The following is a 23,868-nucleotide window of genomic DNA, read 5'->3' on the forward strand; positions in this document are numbered from 1 at the left end:
CCGCGGCTGGCTCCGCTCGCCCACCGCCTGCTGCACCACTGTCCCAGGTCACCTAACGGGGCCTCAGCTCTCTGGTCTGTCTGATGACCCCGTTGTGACAGTGACCTCTGAGGGCGGCGTGGGGCACAGGGCTCTCCTCCCGCGGGCTCAGAGGGGATGGAGGGTTGCCTGTCACTGTGTTCCCACCCTAAGTGGGTCGGGCGTCTGTCCGAGGACAGTGAGAAGGCTGCCACCCCCTTCTCCCCGGACGAGGGGAAGCCGGGCCGCGGGCCTCGCTCTCAGCCTCAGGCCACCTGCGCCCTGCACGCCCCCGACGGTCTGGCCTGGCCTCTGGAGGGCGACGGGTGCTCCAAGGGGCCGAGGAGGGGCAGTGTCGTGTCGGTGGCTCCTCAGCCAGGCCAGGACCCGGCTCACTTTCTTGGTCAGGATCACCCACGGCCGTTGCCGAGGGACATGCAGGAGTCCCAGCGCCCCTCCAGGGCCCCGCGGCCCCCTCTAAGGACAGTGTCCCACTTGCCGTCCGTCTGTGCCTCGCTGCCCCCGACTGGTGCCCGCTCACTCTGAAGCTGCCTCCCTCCGAGCTGGCGGGCCTGGCGCGCCCGGGGAACACGGGCTGAGCTCTGGTGATATCCCATGAGAGCGCGGACGGGGGCCCCCCCGGGTAGCCAGCCAGGGGGATGCACAGGGTATGTTTTCCTCTCTCCATTCATGCCCATACGCAGCCCCCCAGAGACGGGCACACGCTCAGACAGGCCCCGGTGCACCTGTCCACCAGGTGTGTACCTGCGACTGAGCGCGGCTCCTCCCACCGAACCCTGACCCCAAGGCATCTGCTCATTCCTCGCTGGCCTTCTCCCTCCCGTCTTCCTGATGCCAACATGGATCACTCCTCATTGCATACGCTTTTTTTTTCAGTTGTGGTAAAATATCCATAACGCAAATCTCACCATTGTGGGGTACGGTTCGGTGATGTTAAGTACATTCACAAAGTCGTGCGACTTCTAGAACTTTCCCATCCTGAGTCACAGAAGCTCTGTCCCTACTAAGCACCGGCTCCCCTGCCCCGGGCCCCCCAGCTCCGGGCGGCCACCCTTCACTTCTGTCTCTAGGACTCTGACTTCCCCTCGGACCTTGTATGATGGAGTCACGCAGTATTTGTCCCTCAGTGACGGACTCCTATCGTTTTTGTTTTTTTGTTTTTTTAAGATTTTATTTATTTACTCATAAGAATACAGAGAGAGAGAGAGAGAGAGAGAGAGAGAGAGAGGCAGAGGGAGGAGCAGGCTCCATGCAAGGAGCCCGATGCGGGACTTGAACCCAGGACCCCGGGGTCACGCCCTGGGCTGAAGGTGGCGCTGAACTGCTGGGCCACCCGGGCTGTCCAGACGAACTCCTTTCCCTTGGTGTATGGTCCTCAAGGTCCCTCCATGTCGTTGCAGGTGTCAGAACGTGATGGCTGGTTAGGGTTGAACAATATTCCGACCCAGGTACACACCACATCTTGTTATCCGTTCACCCTTGGGTAGACGCACGGGCTGCTTCGCCTTTCAGGTTCTTGTGAATACGGCCAGCACGACCGTGGCCGGACCGATACCTCTTCCAGGGCTGCTTCCAATTCTTCTGGATCTGGATCTGGAAGTGGAATTGTTGGATCAAGTGTTTAATATTTTGAGGAACTGCTATAGGGTTTCCCATAGCGGCCGTCCCATCTTAGATTCCCACCGTAATGCGCAAGAGTTCTGATTTCTCCACATCCTCACCAACACTTGTTTTTCTGGTCTGGTATTTATTTATTTATTTATTTATTTATTTATTTATTTATTTATTATATATTTATTTACTTTTTTAAATGTCTTTTGTTTTTTTTTGATAGTAGTCATCCTAACGGGTTTCTGGAAACATCTTACTGTGGGGCTTTGACTTGTATTTCCCAAAAGGTTAGTGATATTGAGCATGTTTTTATGTGCTCATTGACCATGTGCCTGTCTTGTTTAGAGAAATATCTGTTCAAGTCCTTTGCCTATTTTTTAATTGAGTCATTTATTTTGTGGTTACAGAGCTGTAGGTATTGTTTATAAATCCTGGACACGAGCTCCTTATCAGCCATGCGACTTGCAAACACCTCCCGGTCTACAGGTTGCCTTTTCCACCCTGTCGATAGTGTGTTTTGATGCACAGAAGTGTTTATATGGTGATATGGTCCCACTTTTTAATTTTTTTTTGCCTGTGCTTTTGGTGTTTATTCTGAGAAATCATTGCTAAACCCAATGTCATGAGGTGTTTTCCTTTAAAAGCTTCCTACTCTACACCTTATATTTAGGTTTTTGATCCATTTTGAGGCAATTTGTTTAATGTGATGTAAAGTCGGGGTTCACGTTTGCTCAGAGCAGAAGTCTTACGCTGACAAATTTTAGTCTTTTTTGCTTATTTACAATACACACCTTCCCCTTAAAGGAGGGGAAAGTTTAAAGATGAGAAGAACGTCCTGAGGGATAAAGACAGTCTCCGCCATACTGGTAGCCCCAACACCCAGCTGAACAAACCTTTGTGAATTGAGTACGGATCTGTATCAGGATGAAGACGAACGCATGTGATGGGTCAGCACCACGCGGCTCGTTTCTACTCCAATTCCTCATCAGCCGACTGACAAGATGTAAGGATGTCTGAGGCCATCAGAAAAAAAAAAAATAAGTATACTTATTATAGCAAATGCCTTGCCTAAATAATTCCATGCTATTTACCTAAGTTGTGATTATTTCATTGACTAACCCTTTAACAGGCTGGCGGCGCATACACAACCCTCAGTTGTCCTGTAGTAAAGCTACTAACAGAGAAGCACAAAACCTGCTTCCAAGGGAACTCTGGGCTGATCCGGGACCTTCAGAAGAGATCTTGCCCGCGATGGGAAATCAAGGGAACAGGCTTCCAGCTGATGACCAGACAGGGACTCTTCTTTTGAGTTCAAATAGCAGAAACCAACTTCATGAGGAAGGATATGACAAATTATCCTACCTGAGCCACCCAGGATCTGGATGTAAGAACGTGACCCTCGGTGGCAGTAGGCATGCTTGCAGGACACAGCTGGCACCAGGTCATCAAATCCAATTTTCCCATTAGCACGCAGTGTCCGAAATCAAATGCATTGTATTTTGGTCGACTTCCTCTCCAGACCAGCTCTCTCTGCCAGGCTCAGAGGGAAAACACTTCTATTTTAGTCTCAAATAAGCTAAAGCAGCAGCCCACCGCTGGGCAGATTTCCCACCCACCCTGCCCTGTGACTCTCCACCTGCAGACAGCCCATCCCTTACCTGTTTACACTTTTCTGAGCACCTTCAATGTGCAAACTTTGAACAGGTCAGTATGCAACTGTTGGTCATTCCACAGAAAATCTCCAAATGTCGGCATATATGGCCCTTGATCGGTGTTCTTTTTAGCCAGGTATGTCCCAGGCTCATTTCTATCTGGATGCAGCATATAGGGGATTTTTTCCTGGGGCGTGGTGGGTTTTTAATAAGTGTTGCCTACAGTAGCAACAGATTGAGGTGAATGAATTTGCAATGTTTCCCACTCATCTTTGATGCTCTAGCAATCATGTGAGATAAGATGGTGGAGGTGTAAACGGATACCACCTTCCATCTTTCCTATATATGAAGTTTAGTTGACTTCCTCTTGACCTCAAGACCCATGACATCAGGACCTGAGTGGAAATCAAGAGTCGGACGCTTAACCAACCGAGCCACCCGGGTGCTCCATGCACACACATCATTTTTTAGTAAACCTACTACAGACGAGGGCTGGCCACGCAGCCTGCACCAGGCCGTCCCATCTGATGCTGCTGTTGCCCCCAACCCGCCAGCGGGCCATCGGGAAGGAAGAGGAGGAGGAGGCAGCAAACACAGGCTGGAGCTGGAACCTTACAAGGACTCACTGAAACCCTTGTCTGTGTGTCTGTTCTTGCTGTCTCTGATCTTGGTGCGGTGGGTGTCCTGGGGAAGCCAGAGCCCCTTCTTCAGGTAACTACACACACGTAGCCCAGGCATCAGAGACAGAGGAAGAACCGCGTGGGAGGGCCTCCATGGGTAGTACTGGGCTGACTGGTACTTGAAAAACTGGAAGACAGTGCTACAGGTGACGGCACAGCGGGCGTTGCCTCCCTTCCACCTCTAACTCTGGGGAGAAAATTTCCTTTAGAGCTCCTCCCGGGGGGACACGCACTAGAAGGGGGATCCTGAGAGTGGAGCTCACAAAGTGGGAGGTGGACCAGTTGATTTTTGTGGAATGTGGTTCTACTTCTACGCTGCAGCTCATCCTGAAGAAACTACCGCTTATTGTCAATATCGAACCCAAAGGTACAGATGTAGTGAAATGACGGGACACCTGCGCCCCAGTGTTGACAGCAGCAATGTCCACAATAAGAGGAGCTGCGATGTCCTTCGACAGATGAGTGGATAAAGAAGACGTGGCCCATATACAGTGGAATATTCCTCAGCCATCAGAAAGGAAGGGTGAACACCTACCATTTACATCGATGTGGAATGAACTGGAGGGTATTATGCTGAGTGAAACACCTCAATTGGAGAAAGACAATTAAATGGTTTCAGTCGTATGTTGAATATAAGAAAGAGTGAAAGGGACCATAAGTGAAGGAGGGGAAACCGAGTGGGGAAAAACCAGAGAGGGAGACAAACCCTGAGAGAGGCCTGACTCTGGGAAACAAACAAAGGGTTGCAGAAAGGCAGTTGGATGGGTAAGTGGGGTCACCGAGTGATGGGCCTTAAGGGGGGCACATGATGAGACGAGCACTGGGTGTTATGTGTTGGCAAATTGAATTTAAATTTAAAAACATTAAAATTAAATTAAAAAATAAAAAAATAACAATGATCAAAGGAAAATATCACGATTTTTTAAAAATATTTTTGTTTAATTTTTATTTATTTATGATAGTCACAGGGAGAGAGAGAGAGGCAGAGACATAGGCAGAGGGAGAAGCAGGCTCCATGCACCGGGAGCCCAACGTGGGATTTGATCCCGGGTCTCCAGGGTCATGCCCTGGGCCAAAGGCAGGCGCTCAACTGCTGCACCACCCAGGGATCCCGAAAATATCACGATTACTTAAAAAGACTGTTAAAACTTGCCTCTCCTTACCAGTTACCAATCTTTACACTTTTTCCGTACTTCGACCAAAGACACCTATTGCCGCAGATTTGCAACGTAGAGGCAGGTACAAGAACACGGCTGCCTGTAGTAAGCCAGACACTAACAAGACCTGCAAAGCTTAAAACAACAAAACTCTACTAGATTTTTGGGGGGTTTGCAAAATGTAGTTATTTTTCATAAAGAGTGGGTTGTGTTAACACGGGAGGACTTTCTTTCTATAGTTTTAAAATGACTTAATAAGATTTATTAAATTTGTCAGCTCTAACTCCTAATATAGCAAATGAATATCGGTGGTGGAAGTCACACGAACACATCCAGAGCCTTAATCATTTTCGAGAGTGTCGCGGAGTCCTGAGACCACCGTTCTGGAGAGTCGCCACCCCACAGGATGGAGGAAGTCATCAGTTCCCATCTCCAGTCCAACCGCGTATGTTCCTCCTTTGCTCCGGCTCCCATGTTGTCTGGAAGGTTCTCCATTCCCCATCCCCCACCCTTAGTGGATTTCGTGGCATTATTCAGGGCTCAGCTCAAGGTCATGAGCCCCAGGAAGCACCTTCTATTCTGTTCTCTGTTAGGGGCCCTTAGTTGTACCTGCTGCCCAGAAGCCCGTCTCACCTTATGCTGTGTCTCTCTGCAGCTGGAACACATCACACGCCCCGGGAACCCAGCTGCGTGGACTGGGCCCCCCGCAGGCGCGTTAACCGAGTAACCAGCTGTGCCCTCGGGTCTCTGCTAAAGCCTGAGACGTGCACGGGAGTGCGATTAGGGACAGAGATGGTGGATGTCCATAATCCAGGCTGGTGGAGTTTACTTCCAGAGAAGTGGGCGGAGGACAGTCATTTTCCCTGAAGTGCAGCAGAGTCAGAGGTCCCTGTTTGGAAGGAATCTGGCAGTTCCACCTCGACTGACTGTGAAATCTGAATTGTTGGGTATTTTCAAAGAAGTGGTTTCTTCTCTCTCACTCATATTTAAAATGATTGGTGCTTGATTAAATAGAGTCACAATAATTTGCAATCGGAATATCTATTGTCTGAGCCTGGCTGGAGGCAGCCAGAGGCCAAGGATTCTGGGGACGCCCTGCCTTGACTAGAGCCCTCATTCCACTTGAGCTAGTGTGCTACCCCGAGCACCTGTCTGCATCCCGGTTCTTCATCTGTGAACTGTACAAAAGAATATATCCCGGGTAGGGTAGTAAAATGAAATGTTACTTTGACCTGGCACACGGCGCATTAAAAAGGTTTTGGCTTTCTCACTTCCCTTCCCTTCCGTTGCCCAGCGCTCAGTGAAATTGCAAACTCTTAATTAGTGGGTTCGTCATCTGCTTGTGATGTCGTTTGCATCTTTACTTGGCAAATTCAGAGGAAGTCTACTAAAAGTATTTGAGAACCCTGAGAATCGGGTCCAAATCAGTGAGATCGTACTGGATACAAAAAGAAAATCTTCAAAAAATTAATTTTAGATCCTTTTCTATTTTCATTCCAGTTTTAACTCCATGGTTTCCTCTTGTACCGTCTTTCCCAGCTGCCCTGACCTACAAGTGTCTTTCTTTCCTATGAGGCTATAAAATGTGTACAATCTACACTATACAATTTAGCCCTTAGTAGAAGAATTTGGCGTGTTCTGTGTCCCAGTAAAATGCATGTGCACATGGAGACTGCTCATAGTCCTGGTGAACCATCATCCATCCACCCATCTGTGTGTCTGTCCATCCATATGTTCATGCATCCATCCATCTATATGTTCATGCATTCATTCATCCATCCATCCAACTGTCCATCCATCCATCCATCCGTCATCCATCCATCCACTCATCCACCCATCATCCATTCTTCCATGTATTTATTACACAGATATTTTCAAGTAGTACCTAATACATGACTGGCTAGTTACAGGGCCCTGGTTGATACCAAGATAAATAAAACATGGTCCCAGACTTCAAGGAATGGGAAAGGAAAATACATAAATGGATCTTTTCACTACAAGGAGATAACTGCTATATTTTATATACATAACTAAAGTAAGGCAATATTATGAGTCACAGAAATGAGGGGACTTATTTGACAGCTATATTAAAGGGAGACCAAGTAGAATCCAAATTGGATGTAGGATGGCTCTCAGCGTCTGGGCTTGGCACATGGGTGAGTCATGGTGTCACCAGCTCATCAGGATGGCTGGAGGTTGAGCAGGGTCAGAGGCCAGTGGCCCGCAGGTGCTGTTCAGGGTGGGAGAAGGGCGGCTTGTCACACGGGCAGCAATACAGCTCAAGAGGGGAGCTATGGTCTGTTCCAGAGGAGACTTATTTTTTTAAAGATTTTTTTATCCATGAGAGACACAGAGAGAGAGAGAGAGGCAGAGACACAGGCAGAGGGAGAAGCAGGCTCCACGCAGGGATCCCGATGCGGGACTCGATCCCGGGACTCCAGGATCATGCCCTGGGCCGAAGGCAGGTGCTAAACTGCTGGGCCACCCAGGGATCTCCAGAAGAGACTCATTTTTAATAAAAAGAACATTATTGTGTGTCGAATGCTTCTAATGTGCCTGGTATTTCTGTATGTTCTCTCTTTGAATGTCCTCAACAACCCAGAAATTTTCTAATATGAAATGTGAGCATCAAGGACAAAAATTTCTTGCCATGAATGAAGGAAAATACCAGACCAGCCTGTGCATCTTCCCAGCCTGTGCTGAGGATGCATTTACTAGAAAATCAGAGAATTAGGAAGATAAAAGTTCTGAGTCAGGAGAAAGCTCCAACCCAGAGTAATCAGATACCCTGGTCCCACATTCAGTGGCCGGAGCCCAGGAAGGGCAGCGGTGGGAATTTGGTGTCCCCCCAAACAGGACGGTTTCTCCCCGCTTGGCCCCTGTGAAGCCCCTGCCCTGCTTCTCCCCGTCACCCACTGCTTTCTTCTTAGGCAGGAAGTGAAAGTGAGCAACTCTCTCACATGCGGAGCTTCTGATGGAAAGGGCACCTCTCCGTGGGGCCTGTGAGAAAGGAAGGTGGCTGAAGCTTTTTCTGAAGAACAGAACCTTCCTTCGGGAGCCTAAGACTCCATGCACCCTCGAGGGCAAACCATAAAAAAATTCAAAGGAACTAGGGTCAAACCACAGTCAACATGAACAACAGCGCTCCCCACGTTAGCTAACCTCACCTTTTAAGCAGAAGAGGGTGAGGGTGTTTCAAAGGTCCACGTGCTTTGGAGAAATACCAGGAACTCTCACCTCCCTGTTATGATGATCTCCAGGTCTGAGCTCTTGGAGCCTTCTCCAGGGTCAGCCTGGAACCCGACACAGGGTATGGTTGTCCAGCCACCACTCTTGGGCATGGCACAGCCTCCTGCACCGGCCCTTACCGATGCCAGGTGCCAACTGGAGGGCTGGGGTGTCCTCCACTGCTCTGTGGAGCCAAGAGCTGACGTCAGTGCTCAAAAGATTGGAGCCCCCCAAACAGGCAGCGGCCAGACTTCCTTGGGTGATGTGGAGCCCTGTGTCTGCTGAATGGAGTCACATCTGGGGGATGCTTCCACCAGCCTGGCCCTTGGGAACATAGGGACAGGGCACAGACCACACCTGCGATCCCACCACGCACCCTGACGGCTCGTCCTCCTCATACGCCTTCAAGAAACGAGTTTGCTCTGTTCCCCTGAACCGTGACTTGCATCCAGATCGCTGGGGGCTACCCCTTCCCCACGCCCCGGGGTGTGTGGACATCACTCACCTGTCCCCTTGTTCTCAGAAAGCCTCCTCGAAAGTCCATAGTCCCAGCGTGTAGTTCACTGCTTTGTGTATGAGGCTGGCTCCAGAGAGGTCCTTTTTATTTCTCAACTGGTAAATTCATTATGAAATAATTCTTGGAGAGATACAGGCCACTGATTTTCTGCAATTTGCTACACCACACTTTAACTTGTGCTGAAAGCTGAGCCTTTTGGTCCTCTTGTTTAAGAAGTATATTAATATTTCTGTGACCTTTACTAGATGGCAGTTGAGATATATCCTTTTAAATAACAAAACCAAGAAAATCAATGACTTAAACTATATATTACTGACCCTGGTTTGATGAGCAAATTAGGAGAGATAAGCCTTTTCCTGAAGGAAAGAAAAAAGTCAAGAGGACTTGTAAAGTTCAAGTAGGATGATTACAGATTCAGGAATGGATGCATGGGTAGGTGGCCGATGGATAGACAGACAAAGAGACCAGCAGGTGATGGGTGGGTGGAGAGATCGATTCCAATATTTTCAGACACGGGCTCAGATTCGTCTTGTGATATGCTGTAGCACTTTGCAAACCTGTAAGCTCCACATTAGATCTTAGGTAGTAATTCACTTGAGTTTTTAAAGGATCACACGTTTAGTCTATATCTGGAAGACAATGCAGGCGAGAGCAGGAGGCCGCTGTGAGCCCGCTGGGCAGGCCGGCTCTGAGCACGTCAGCAGCCAGGAGGCCGGACGCCCTCCCGTTTGCATCGGTGTTGGTCGTGGCGCTCAGTGCCCGGTGGGCCCAAACCTGCGCTCAGGACCTGGATTTCCTTTGAGCCATGAACGTCCTCCCTGGCGGCTCCCAGTTTTCTCCCACAGGGTCCATGCTGCGTGCAGAGCTCAGCGTAAGGCGGACAGAAGCCCCGAGAGCTGGGCCTGAGCAGAGGCCGCACCCCCAGAGTCGTGGTGAGCAGAGAGGAGACAAGGGCCGACGTTCCCGTAGAAACCAGTCAGCGTGAAGCCGCGGCCTTGCTGTCTTGGTCTTGCGTCCCAGTTTGCGGCATCTCCAGTTGCTCCCGGTGCTCTCACAGCCACCTCAGGAAGGGCACACAGGACGCTTGGCTCAAGATGCCAAGGTCACTTGGTCCTCTCAATCCTTGGCTTGTTGCCTCCGTCGTCTTATGTGATTGAGCACAGACGAGCGGCCATGAGCCACGAGGTGCTGGGGGCATTCACCCAACATGCCAGTTTGGGTTTGGAGGCTCTGAGCTGCACAGGTTAGGTCGCAAGGTCCCAGGGCTCCCTCTTTCCCACCTGTCTGGCTGGGTTTTCCCTTGACCTGCTTTGACCTGCCCCAAGCTCACCATCCGTCCTGCAGACCAAGGGCTGCACTCGGAACTGGACCATCCCCATCCTCTGTGCAGATCCCCCGGACCAGGCTCTCTGCCAAGGACCCCGCAGCCCGGGCCACCCTGTGCCTGCCCCTCCACCCTGCCCGGTACATTGCCGAGCCCCCTGCGTCGAATCTCGTGGCTTTGCCCACAAAAGTCACATGGAACTGGTCTGCGAACGCCGCAAAAGTATTTACACTGACTCTCTACGGCTTTATGGCCAACGTGCAAATGCAAGGAAGTAAAGCTGTTTTCGTTTACAGTTCACAGGCTAGAACCAGTGGGGTTTGCCCTGGAAACCCACTCGGGGTGGCTGCCATGTGGGGGTGGCACTCAGGAAATGAGCCCTCTTCCTGTGCATCATGAACAGCGGGTACGGTGAGCCGGGCAGCTCCACCTCTCGGCGTCGTGTGCGCCAGCGCGTGAGGAACTAGGGTTAGGGGACGGGAGGTGCTCTGATGACGGTCCCTGCGAGGACGTTCAGAACCGACCATAAGGAGCTTCGCTAAAACCACAGTGGAGCGTCTGGATTCCATTTCGGCAGAAAGCCCGAGGATCTACTCGGGTACAGAGTCAGGAAAGAATATCGAAGCTGTGGGGCCCAGAGCAGAACACTTGCCTTTTTGCGCAGGTTTGTCAAAAGAATTTCTTGTGCACCTCCTGGGTACCCCCTCCCACCCACCTCACCGGTTAGCACTTGCGCTCCCCTGCCCCAGTGTAATTAAATAATTCCCAGTTCCAGGAGGGGCATACGCTGGGCACACCAAGGTCTTTTCCGGTCACCATATATGACCAGTTCGCTGGATCATCCCCTAAACGTATCTGTGCGTGCGTGTGCGCAGGACACCTCTCTCACCGTAGCAAGTCATGTTTCTACTTTTTTAATGCATATTTTTTTAACGCAGCGTCACGTTTCGGAGAAGCATCAGTCCGTTGCCTACGCTAAGGGTCCAAGCCGTGGGGGCCTAGGAGAGCCTCGGCCCGGCGCGGCGGCTCAGCGGCCTTGTTGACTCGGACCCCGCGGCCCACTGCCCCGCCGGGTGCTCGCCGCCGCTGGCCCGGGGACGGGTGCAGCCCCGCACACGTCTGTCAGGTGCCAGCGGGCACCGTTGCACCTGGGCTATGGTTGTAAGCACGGCCCGACCTCCTCGGCTCTGTCAGGCCGGGTCACTTGTTTTTCCGCAGAAGCTGAGGCTCGGAGCCGGGAAGCGGCGCCCGACCCGCGGGCCCACTCAGACCGGCTCTGAGGCACCTGCGGCCGCCGAAGGGCCCGGGCTCCCGGCGGGTTCCCTGAGCGGCTTCGGAGAAAGCACCACGTCCCACGGAGGCATTAAAAAAAAGAAAAAATTGATCCTGAAACTCACATATTTTCCTTAGTTAATTGCAGTTACTTGGCATTTGTCTTCTTTCCCGGGGTTTGCACGTTGTAATGCAGAGCTCCGTGGCCCCGGGGCTGAGAGCCCTCCAGGCTGCCCCGCCTCCGTGGAGGGGGTGGATCTAACTAGAAAATTCTCACTTATCAGAACAGAGTCCCCAGGGGTCAGGTGATCCCTGCTGCTGCTGCATCATTGGCGCCTCCATCCCTGCACCTCCAGGCCGGGGGTGACCCATCACGCAGCCTCGCCGCATCTTCACTCCTTGTCCGGCCTTGGGCTTTCCTCTGGCGCCGGGGCCCCACCCGGGGCAGGAAGCGCTCGTGGGAACCACATTCAACACGTCTGATGAGGGCGGCCCGGGGGCCCAGCGGTTAGCGCCGCCTTCGGCTCAGGGCATGACCCTGGGGTCCCGGGATCGAGTCCCGCGTCGGGCTCCCCGCATGGAGCCTGCTTCTCCCTCTGCCTGTGTCTCTCCCTCCCTCTCTCTCTCTCTCTCTCTCTCTCTTTCTATGTCTCTCATGAATAAATAAATTAAATCTTTAAAAACAAAACAAAAAAACCACTTCTGATGTGATCGGGGACCTACCGATGTCCCCCAACAGTCAGAAATCTCCTACTATCGTGAGGATCTTAAAGTGGAAACAGAAAAAATCTGAATCTATGTGGAAAGGGGAAAAAGCAGGTAGAGAGCCAGCGGTTCTCAGCGGCACCGCGTACCAGAATGACTCACGAGGCTTCAGAGGGTATCGGTTTTGAACGTGGAAGCCCGACTCGTGTTTGCAGCGCCTCTAAGTCCGCCCGCTGGTCTAGTTCAGCCTCGAGTCTCTGGCAGGCACGGGAAATGGGAGCACTTTCCATTGTAGCATTTTCCACGTAGGGCACCTCTGTAATTTCACACCTACCTATATTACAAACCACTACACTTTAGGAAAGATGGAGGCGGGTGGCTGCATAATTCTCACTCTCAGACACCGGGAGGGGCCAGTGTTTCCTTGGTACTAAATTCATTAAAGAAAAAAAAAAAATCTGATAGTTCAGGGATACAGACTTCTTGTAACTTCTTCCAATTTTCCAATTTTCAAGAAATGTATGTCACCGTAAGTATAAAAATACGCAATTACTATTAACGTGTTTTGTATCTCCCCACATTATTCTGTGTGCACCCATTTAAAGTTAAAATAGGGTAACTAAATACACACCGCTATAAAATCTGCTTTTTACACTTCCCAGTAATCGCGTACACATCTTTCCACGATCATAGAGACCTCTACTGTCCTTTCAATGCATGTATTGTATTTAGTATATTCATGTACTGCACTTTACTAAGTTTTCTCTCAACGGGCGTAGTTTCTAATTTTTCTCTGTCATAAATTGCCAAACCTTCAATTTTTTTATATATATATATAAATATTTGTTCACTGGTGTGAGTCTTTGCTTGACAAAATCCTAGAAGTGAAATTACCAAGTTTGAACCTTTGCCACCTGGAAATACTGCCAAATGCCCTCCGGAAAGGCGTTAGCAGGAGCAGGTCCTACTCACGGAAAACAAAGCTTTGGATGTTTTCTTACCAGATCAGCAGGTGAACGTGATCCTACAGTCATGTCTCTAGCACTCCCGAGGTCTCAAAATAGCATCTGTTCTTTGGCCATTTATATTTCTTATTTTTTTAGTGCATTTATTAGTATCGTTTGCCTTGTATCTATTGGTGTGATCTCCCCCCTCCCAATTATGGACTGTTTGTATAGTGAGGAATATGAATTTTTATCTGCTGTATTTTGCCAACAGCTTTTCCTTAAAAAAATTTTTTGGTGGTATTTTTTAAGTTAAAATAGCTATTTTCTTTTCTTCATAATTTCTGGCTTCAATGACCTCTGGAAAAATTTTCCTCACCCAATAAACCAATTCTCTTACATTTCCAGGTAACCTGCCTAAGGCTGTCAATTATCCACTTAAAGCTCTATGAGCAGTTTACTTTTGATTTATGGGGGAGACCTGGATGTATTTTTCTGTTTTGTCTCCAAACAGTTGTTTCAATATCATCTATTGAAACAAATCTATCCTGAACTCAGAGGCTTGACATAATTTCTTCTTATAAGATTTTGTTTATTTATTTGACAGAGAGATAGAGCCAGAGAACAGAAGTTGGGGGAGAGGCAGAGGCGGAGGGAGAGGCCGAGGCCCCGCTGAGCAGGGAGCCCGACTCGGGGCTCAATCCCAGGACCCTGAGATCATGACCTGAGCCGAGGGCAGACGCTTAACCTACTGAGCCACTCAGGCTCCTGTGACATAATTTCTTTATCTGCTTATTTTTAGATTTCCTCTTCTCCATCATGAGTATCATACTTTTCATATTATTGAGCTTGAGCAATGTATTTACCATATTTCATTGCAATACCCTTATCTTCTAGAATAAGCTCGTTGACATGCATTTTCTCTTATGGACGAACTCTCTTAGACTTTCTATCACATCTTCCTCTTCCACCTAAGTTCCATGGACACTGCTGAGGTCCTCTGTGTTCGGGCCACCCCTAGGGATAGATGAAATGAGACAGTAATGTTGTCGGGCAGCCCATGCCGTGGCGAGAAGAACAAAGGGCAAGTGGCTAATCCGAGAGGGTGTGTTGGCTCCCAGTGCTTCAGGATGGCCCGACATCAGACTTCAGATCCTGACGAGCACACGCATACCCCTGAGGCTGTCGTCCTTGACTTTTACGATTTTCATTTGAACTGCTGACCAAGGAAACCTGAGTGACACAGCTGGCAGTCACAGGTAAAGGCCCGGGATTGCGACACGCTGGCAGAAATTTCTATGTTGGCCTTGGGTTCAAGGTCTGTGGTGAGCAGGATTTGCATTTTCCATTCACAGGAAACAGATCTGAGCTAGTTACAGTGCAAATGGGCAGCCGCCATCTCTCTTCTGCTGGATGTGGCCTGGGGATGCTACAGGCAAAGCCAACATTCTTCCAGAAACAGCTTTGAGGTGCTCAGTGCTCGGGGAGGGGTCCAGTGAATCCTCACAGTAGAGTAGGAAATATTTTTCTTAGCCTGCAGAACGTGAAGATTAGGTGTGACTAGTGCTCTGCCACAGAAAAGCCCAGAATAATAAACAGGTGCCTCTGATTTTGAGCGGTGACGCCTCCTGACAAAGTGGCCTGCCAGAGATGTTTACCACAAAATGTAATCTCTGGCACCTGCATTAATATGCTTCCTGGACAGGGCTAATCCTTCCCATTTGTGTTTGGGTGAGAATCTTCCAGAGATGAAGATTTTTGTGGTCTGATGACTTTTTTTTTTTAAATAGAATTGCTTATTCTGAAAATGATTAGGCCACAAGATTGGGTTCAGGTGAAGCCATTCCTTTTCTGTGAAGGCAAGTCAGCTTCCCAGGATGAATGGACACGGGCCTTCCCGTTTGTTCTGGCAGGAAGGCAGCTCATGGAGAGGGTCTAAAGAGCCAACCCCAGATCTATGGATGTCCACTGAGGCAGTGCCCAATCTACAAACAAAATTAGCTGATTTTGCCCTTCTGAAGGCATAAGTGGGGCTTGTACACATCGGCTTGAGGTTCTGTAGGATCATTATCTCATCTGGAACCTCTTGGAAGGAGAAAGCAGGAAGCACACACACACACACACACACACACAACATCTTGAGAAATACTTCTAAAAAGTCTAGGTACATAATTTTTTTTTTTTTGGTCTTTTTTCTGTTTCTGTTTGTTTTGTTTCTGAGTAGCTTAGTGAAGGTTATCTGGCGGGTGGAGAAATGGAGGTACAATATCTAAATTTGGAAACCCTGGGTTCTAGCTCTAACCCTACTAGTTATTAGTATTTTGACCTGAAATAAATACCTCACTTCTCCTTGTGTCAGCCTGGCTGTTCATAAAGTAGCAAGGTATTTGTAAGATGCCTGCGTGGGGTTGGAGGGTCCAATGAGCTGAGGTCTGTGAAAGCCCTCCGTGAACTCTGATGAGATCCACAGACACGAGTACACAAATAGAAATAGACGTTACGTGTGTACAAGTGAACCTGCAGTTGTGTGGCCGGAGGGACCCCACACAGACCACATTCACTCTTGAGTGATTCTGGAGCTGGTGCTCTGTTTGGCCAAGGCCCGGACAATCCACAGCCTGACCCTAAAGTGGTCGTGACAGGTCACTGCTGCTCCTTGAGCCTCATGGAGCCTAGGGAGTCCTTCATTTTCTGAAAGAGAAATATTACAGCCAGGCAAGGGGCGCTTCTATCCTCTAGCACAGCTGTGGTCACAGTGTGATGTTCTGTGTGAAAAGACCACGACCACTTTCTGTCTCAGCCACTCAGTCTTCCCATTAAGAACATATGGGGTTTCAGTTGGATAGTCCATGGTCACAAAAGTCTATGATCTATGTTCTACAGTTATAATCACTGCACTGACATGGTCAAGACATGAAACCTCCAGGTGGACCTGGCATTCCAACTCTAGCGAGGAATCTTCTAGAAATAGAACCACTGCTCCTGGTGGATGGCTTCCAGAAAATCTTGGCTGCTATTAGGGGAACGGTGGTACTCAGGCGAGTGACTGGACTTGGAGTCCAGGACACTCTGTCTCAGGCAGAAAAGAGCACCAGACCTCATCCGAACTCTACAGACATACCCGGGACACTCCTGGGTCTTTTATTTCCCCGTCGCACCATGCGCAGGGCCTCCCCAGGGCTGAAGTTTATAAGTCCCGTTCAGAGGGCACGCCTTTGTCAGTAGCCTGCAGTTTCCTTTTGCTTCTTATTGAAGGGATTGTAGGGTTTTACAGTTGTGACCATTCGAGACAGCGGTGCCTGGTGACGGAAGAGGTCAACTTCCATTTCTTTCCGTAAGATGCTATAGCAAGGTGGAGAAAGAAGAGAAAAGAAAATGGCCCATAAAATAAACGTAAAAAACGTATAACCTCATCTATTTTCCAATTAACGATACACGTGTTCAGGAGAGTGAATGAGGGTCAGGGGGGCACATAAGAGAAAGAGAGACTGGGAATGATTGATCCTTGTGTGCACTGTTTCATTTATTTCTTTTATTGGCTCTCAGTTTCATTTACTGCGTTGTATACATTATATTGCGATCAGTTTTGTTGACTGTAAATATATTCTGTGCCTAGAATTACAGTAGGTGCTAAGAATATAGACAAGGAAGCGCTCAAAAGTTACCATACAGAGGCTCTATGGGGGTGAGCCTGGGGCAAGAGACACAGAGAGTTAGAGTCACCTGTCTGCGCTGAGAAAGGGACACCCCCCAGAGTCTATGTCAGCAAGGAGTTAAGGGAATTGTGACCAAGGCAGGTGGTAGATGAAGAAGGGGTGCAAGGAGGGAGAGAGGTGGGAGGGCACAGGGGACACGGGGAGAGGCTCAGGGTGGGGGTGATGAGCCACATGTAGGGCTGAGGGTGGGTTCCCCCCGGCAGTGGGGTTAAGCTGAATGCTCTCACACGACATCCTTATCCTCACATGCCTTAATTTGCTCATTAAGCAGCAGGAATAATGCTGTCTACTTCGTCTGTTGCAAAAAATAAAAGAAAATGAAACTAGAACACAACGCAAATAACACTTTCCTAACCACAGTTTACACCCAGAGGTGGTCTTCCCAGCGTGGACATGGGTCATGCCAACTCTCTTGAACAAGTGCTTACAGCCAGCGGCAGTTTTGCTGTGCATTTGGTGCTATTTGAGTCACATGCACACACAGTGTGGTGTTCATATGTGGAGGAAGTTACAGAGCACAGAGCAACTCAACCTAAAGTGGATTTTTTGATGCTATGATTATCATGAAGTCATAATTTTTTTATTAAGTTGTGGGAAGTGGCTGTTGAAGAGCAAACTCCAGCTCCTGTGCAGGGGGCGTTCTGGTGTGAAGGACGGAACCCACAGGAAACACTGGGCTGTCACGGAAGCAGGAGTCAGGATAAGTACCCGTGCACGTTCCTTCGCTCTCGAAATGGGAGAGTCACAACACTCGTCTCCCCCACCTCCTGCACAGTCTCATCCACTGATCTCTTTCCTTGCTATTCTGTGTCTCATCTCAATATTAACCTAAAGCACAGTCGGCCTCCTGCACACCTCGCTCAGTGTGAGTTACCGGGACCCCGTGGACCGCAGCCCCTTGGCATTGACATTCAAGGCCTAATCTTAACCCCAAACCACCACGGTGGCCTCCCAGGCACAAAGATCCCCGGCAGACACACCAGCCCACCCTCTGCACTAAGGGTGTCCAGGGTCTCCTCTCTCCTGGTGGCCTTACCGGCCTACACCGGGTAAGCAGGAGCATCTTGGTTGACTGGTGATGTCAGAATGTGGATGTCGGGAGGTTGACAAAGAGTGGGCTGGGGGGCGTGTGGAGGGAGGGGGAGGGAGGCTGGGTGTTTGCCTCTGCAAGAAGCTTAGAGGAGAGAGGAAGGGAGGGCACAGAAAGGGGTGGCTACTCAAAGGGGACGCCTTTGAGGCAGCAGGGAGGTGGCTGGAGTGGGAGGCACGGGGAGGGGGGAAGCAGGGAGGAGGGAGGATGAAGCTTCTAGAAGAGTGAGACCTTGTCTCTGCGGGGGAAGGAGACAGAAGCAGTGGTGGGAGCAAAGATCCGGATGTTGGGAGAAGGAGGGGAGAAGCCACTGCAGCCCCGGGAGATGGGCTGCCGGCACCACGGGGCGTGTGACAGAGCCGCGGCGAGGGTGCCGGGTGCGGGGTGCCCGGGGCATGCCCGTGTGCACACGGCCTCCCCGAAACAACAGGAAAAACACAGCAGATCAGAGGCAGCATGGGGGGAAGGCAGCTCACTAAGTTCTCAGACTCGTCACAGAGCGCCCTCCACCCCCACTTTCCTGGGGGAATTTTCAACAAAAATACATTAAATATAACGTCACAAAAATGGAGAGGTGATACTTCACCATGGCGAACCTCGAAGGCCCGGCTTGCCCCGATCTCGAGGGCCAGGGCCCCCCTGGCGTAGACGGAGCTTTGTAAAACCTGCCGGCGCCCCCGTGTTTTCTCGCCGCGGCCTGGCGCCTGTCAGGTGCCGCCGTCGGGGGGCGCGGGCTGGAGGTGTGGGCGCCGGCCCAGCAGCGCTTGGGGGCTTCGCTGGGAGTGAGCCTGGGGCTCCTGTTCCCAGAGCCGTGTGCACCCCAAGGATAAGAGCCCCAGAGGAGCCATGTCTCGGGGTCGTCAGGCCCCGGCCGGAAACAGTGGGCCGGAGCGCCGTGTGCGGGGTGTGCGGGTGGGGAGTGGGCTTCCTGGGGTGGGTTCGAATGTGGCCAAAAGATTCGAGTTCTTTTCCCAGGTGGTAACGGCCGGAGCAACGGGAGGAGCGGTGGGACCAGCAGCGGGAACAGTGGAGAACGGTTTTCCCCTGGGAGATACACGTTTCCTCGAGGTACCGCGGACGCGGGAAAGCAGGGTCGTTGGGGTCGTCGGGGTCGTCGGGGTCGTCGGGGTCGTCGGGGTCGTCGGCTGCAGAAATGAGCTGGAGCCACGGGGAGTGAGAGCGGAGGCCCGAGACTCGGGGAGAGGACGGATCAAGAAGGAGGAGGCGGGTGTCGGGCACGTTCGCCACCGTCTGGGAAGGCAGCCTGGTCTCTCCGCCGTCGCCAAGCGCCCGGGCAGGGGGTGACTCCAGCCTGGCCGACACCGTCTAAGTGGCAGCCATCGGGGCGCATTCAGTATTGTCGCTGTTTGAGGTTCTTCAGTGAAATCAAATTCATTCATCGTCCAAGTTTCCCTCAGTCCTGCCTTAGCAAATGGACCTGTGACATCTGCACACGTGTCCCGAGGGAAGGCCGACCAGATGCCAGCTACCGGCCCCGGGTCGTCCGAGAGCCAGCGACCTCCTTTCCTGCGCTTCCCCTCAGGTGGCCCAGGCAGTCCTCGAACCCGAGCGTAGGGCAGGGGGCGACGCCCCGTCAGCGGGCCCTTCCTCCGCCGCCGCGGCCCGAGGGGCCAGGTGGGGCGCACAGGGTGTGGAAGGGTCTGGGCACCGCACACCAGGCCACACGGCCGTCCTGGGGCCCCGGCTGCATGGCCAGGACCCCTGGACGCCCAGCCCGGACGTGTCTATGAGACCGGGGCCCTCGCCCAGGGCTGGTGGCGGGAGCGTCTCCCGGGAAGCCCTGCGTCGTGGCCCCGAGGCGCCCCCGGGTCTTCTGCCTGCCTCGCCGCCCTCATCTGTGGGGTGGGAACACAGGAGCACGAAGTCCCAGGGTCCCTGGGAAGGTGGACAAGTCGGCAAGTACCAAGCCCTTGGTAGGGGGGAGCACCCCCAGGGAGTGAGCGTGTGGTGACACGCGTCAGCCTGTCCTAGGGCTCCGGTGAGCTCCTGGGGCAGCACGGGCGTCTGTTGGCTCCAGGAAGGACGCGGGGATGGGTAAAGGGGAGTGGGGGGGGCCAGCGGGCAGCTGATGAGCCGAGCAGCGGCCCCTGGGAACCCGCAAGACACCCGGGGCACGGCGCAGCCCCCGCGGGAAGGCCCCCTCGGAGGCCCTCCGGAGCGCCCCGTCCCCCGCGCCCCCCTCTCCTCCTCCAGCGCCCACAGCTCCCCACCCCCGAGCCCCTGTTGCTTCTCTGGCGCCTCGAGCACCTCTGCGCAGCCGTGGCGGCCTGTGAGCTCCCGGGGCCGCGGCCCTGGCTGTCAGCTGTGGGCTCGGGGTCCCGGGGCCGCCCGGAGCGTGGGCTCCTCGGGTGTTTGATGAACGCGTGGATCCTGCAGCAAAGGCAGGGAGGACCCTCGGGGGAGAACCGCCGCCCGCCCGCTCCCAGGCCACCGGGTCGGGACCTGCCGAAGCCCACGTGTGCGTGGTCACACCTGTGTCCTCCTGTCGGCAAGGCCAGGCCTTGCGCCAAACGTGTGTGGATTTGGGCTCCTTCAGCAACAGCGGGAAAATGACCGCTTCCGTCTTTGGGACTCGACACCCCATTTTCTAAACGATGCAGATTTGCCCCGGGTGTGCGATGACCCCGACGAGGGTCCCCCCGCCCCGCCCCGCGCATCTGGTGAGCACATGGGTGGCAGGACTCAGACTCACCGGTGGGCTTCGGAGTCCAGCGACGGGGTTGCCGGCGGGATTTCAGGGTGTGCAGGGCGGCTGGCTGCGGAGCGCCGCTTGCCGGTGTACCCCGGGATGTCGGCAGAGCTGGGGGAAAGGGTTCAAAGAGAGGGGAGGGGAGAGAGGTGTTCGTGAAGCAGTCGGGGCCCAGCACCCACGTGTGCAAACCTAAAGGAGGACGCTGGAAACTGGGGCCAACGGGAAAGGGGACGGGGTGGGGGGAGACGCTGACTCCGACGCGCAGGTAGACAGCAGCCCACGCCGCGACTAAGACCCTCCTCTCCAGCCCAGGTGTCCCAGGTGTCCCCCGCTGTCTGAATTTGCATGAATTTACATACATGATTCACTGCTGAGCTGTTTCCTAACAAGGGCGGACGCCGGCTCTTCACGGAACAGCAGACCCACATGTGACCCTGCCACGCTGACTCCAGTCCTACCGGACACACTTGTGGGCTCGTTTTTAAAGATTTTATTTATTTACTTGGGAGACGGAGAGAATGGGCGGCAGAGGGAGCAGCAGACTCCCAGCCGTGTGGGGAGCCTGGTGGGGTCTCGGTCCCTCGGCCCGGGGATCACGACCTGACCCAAAGGCAGACGCTTCACCCACGGAGCCCCCCAGGCGCCCCACACAACTGCGTTTTTAAAATAGTATTTTCTTTTTTTTCTCTAAGATTTTATTTATTTATTTATGATAGTCAGAGAGAGAGAGAGAGAGAGAGAGAGAGGCAGGCAGAGGGAGAAAGCAGGCTCCATGCAGGGGCCCGATGCGGGACTCGATCCCTGGACCCCAGAAACATGCCCTGGACCCAAGGCAGCACTAAACCGCTGAGCCACCCGGGCCGCCCTAAAATAGTATTTTCTTACCAGCATTGTTTTACTGCATTCCTGATTTTAGGCAATTTCTTAAAATTGCACAGATTTAAACAAGTGGTGGCGTGTTCAGCTCCACCCCGCTTGCTCTTCCGCCTCCCCGGTCCTGCTCCCAGCGAGAGGGAAGAGGGGCCAGCACGGCACACGCGGGCAGGCTCTTCCCTCGAGACCCGGCAAGCAGGTATCCCAAAGAAGTATCTTAGTAGCTCCGAGGCATGTGAATAATGACAAATATTTTTGCCATTTTTTTCAGCAAACGCTTTTCGGTGGATTCTTGCTGAGCGAGAGGGGGAGGCTGAGCTCGGGCAGGCTGGTGGGCTCAGTCCCGAGGCCGCTTGCGACCTGCGGTGTGGCCTCGGGGACCAGGGCCAGCAGGGAACTTAACCCCTATTTCAAGGAGCCGCGCGAGTCCGCCCCCCGTCCACGAAGCACGTGACCGCTGGGGACTTGAGCGGCCAGTGCCCTGCTGGGGCCTCAGCCTGCGGTGCGGGCCTGGGACGGGCAGGATCGCCCCGCGGCGCCAATCCGCTGCAGCCCGGGCCAGCCGCCAGCAGGCCACCTGTGCCACCCGCTCGGTGGCTGGCGCTCCCCGCCCCGGCCTCCCCGGGCTGACTTCCCTGGCGCCGACCCTCGTCCCACACGGACGCACACGCAAAAGGCAACGCGGCAGCGGCAGCCGAACCTCCGTGCAGGGGGAGGCAGGCTTCATCTGCAGGCCCCTCGCTCGCCGCCAAGGGCTTCGCACACCCCAAGACGAGCCAGAGGAAACATCCGGGGTCCATTTGTCTTAGGGGACACTTTCGAAATACGGGGCTTCGGGGAGGTCCCTACAGTGACAGGTGGGGGGGCAGAGAGGGGACGGGGTGTGGGTGTCTCAAGGGTCAGGGCTGGATTCAAGCCCCACGACTCCGCTCATCAGCACACGACACAGGACCACACGCATAACCCCTCAGCCTCACTGCCTCGGCCTTGCAAGGGGGCGACCCCGCGACCTGCGTGAGGCTGCAGTGAGATTCCAGCTGTGACCGTGCTTGGTGGGGAAAGGCAGCGTCTCCTAATGCAGACCCTCGGCGTCCCCCCGGCCCCTGCCGCACGCATGGATCGTGGAGAGCAGCCAACCAGTGTGCCCCCCACGCACGGGTCACGGTGCCGGCGCTCCGTGTACCCCTTCCCCACGGACTGGGGGCCGTGCACAGACTGTTGTGCATGATTCCTTTACTCCCCACACAGCCCGGCTGTGTCCCTCCACAGGTGTCCCTCCTCGCACGGTGATGCGTCAGTACTGGAACGCTAGAGAAAAGAACAGGTGCCAGGCAGGAGGTTGTAGTGATAAACCCCATCGGTGTCTTGCAAATGCCACGTTACAGTCTTGCTGTGACTACAGGTGACGATGGCTTACAGGCGGCCCAACAGGGCCCCCAGACGCTAGCAGAGCGACGGGAACTTGCATCGATGGTAATAGCAGAACTGGATTAGCAGAAGTATTGGATCTTGGGAGACGAGGAAAATGAGGCAGCGCAAGAGCGGGGAAGCCCGCCGCGGGGGGAGCCAGGCCTCTCCTCCAGGCTGACCTGCCCCGTACCCGGCTGTGAAGTTTTCCTCCGAGGATGGAGGCCCGCGAGCCCCAACCCCGTCACCTGCAGCGGGGAGAAAACCCCAACCACCTCTTCACGGCTCATCCAGGGCTGGAGGGGTTCGATGCATGTGAAGGCAGCCGGCAAACCTCTAGCACTTCTTGGGAGCCCAACTACTTGCAGTTGAAACCCAAGATCTTAAGAACTTAGGGTTTTAATGAGGAATGTACAAAACGGGAGCCAAGTGGGCAGAGAACGTGAAGTTTATCCAGCACAGGCAGCCGAAAAGATGTTCAGTGGTTTCCCAACGTCCCCACAAACTGAAAGCTCATGGGGATTTTGCAAAGGTACCCAAGCCTGACTCCAGCCGCCCGACCTTCTGATTCAACTGGGAGGGGGTGTGAGCGGGGAATTGGGGTCTTCAAAGCTGTCGAGATAATTCTAGGTAAGTGGCGCTTCGAAGTTTGGAAATCCCCGTGTCAGAGCTACATTTTCAGGTTTGTTGGAGGGACCCGGGTGATTAAATCAGAGTTGCCAAATTCTAGGCAGTGCCCTTTAGGATTTCCTGGAATTTTCTCGAAGAAGTGTGTGTGTGTGTCAGAGAGACAACCAAAAACGGGGCAAAATTATTCATGTGTCTGTCTTTCCCCCAAACATTCTGCAAAGCTTCCATGCATGCTCGGGAGGAAATCCCCTTCCTCTGCATGAGATGTTTTTTCCACTGCCCCTAAAACACCTGCAGAATTAAAATGCCT

General features: G+C 52.8%; 1 protein-coding gene across 1 annotated transcript in view; it reads right to left on the minus strand.

Moving 5' to 3' along the window:
• Nucleotides 1-16,347: 16,347 nt before the first annotated feature.
• Nucleotides 16,348-23,868, minus strand: part of SPMIP7 (sperm microtubule inner protein 7) — a 59,832-nt gene continuing 52,311 nt past the window's right edge. Inside the window, exons 8-9 of the mRNA XM_026006641.2 lie at nucleotides 20,649-20,756; nucleotides 16,348-16,471 (exon numbers count right to left, since the gene is read on the minus strand). Coding sequence (XP_025862426.2) covers nucleotides 16,348-16,471; nucleotides 20,649-20,756 — 232 coding nt within the window. The remainder of the gene's footprint in view (nucleotides 16,472-20,648; nucleotides 20,757-23,868) is intronic.

Source organism: Vulpes vulpes, chromosome 5 (assembly GCF_048418805.1).
Source record: "Vulpes vulpes isolate BD-2025 chromosome 5, VulVul3, whole genome shotgun sequence".
NCBI classification, from domain to species: Eukaryota; Metazoa; Chordata; class Mammalia; order Carnivora; family Canidae; genus Vulpes; species Vulpes vulpes.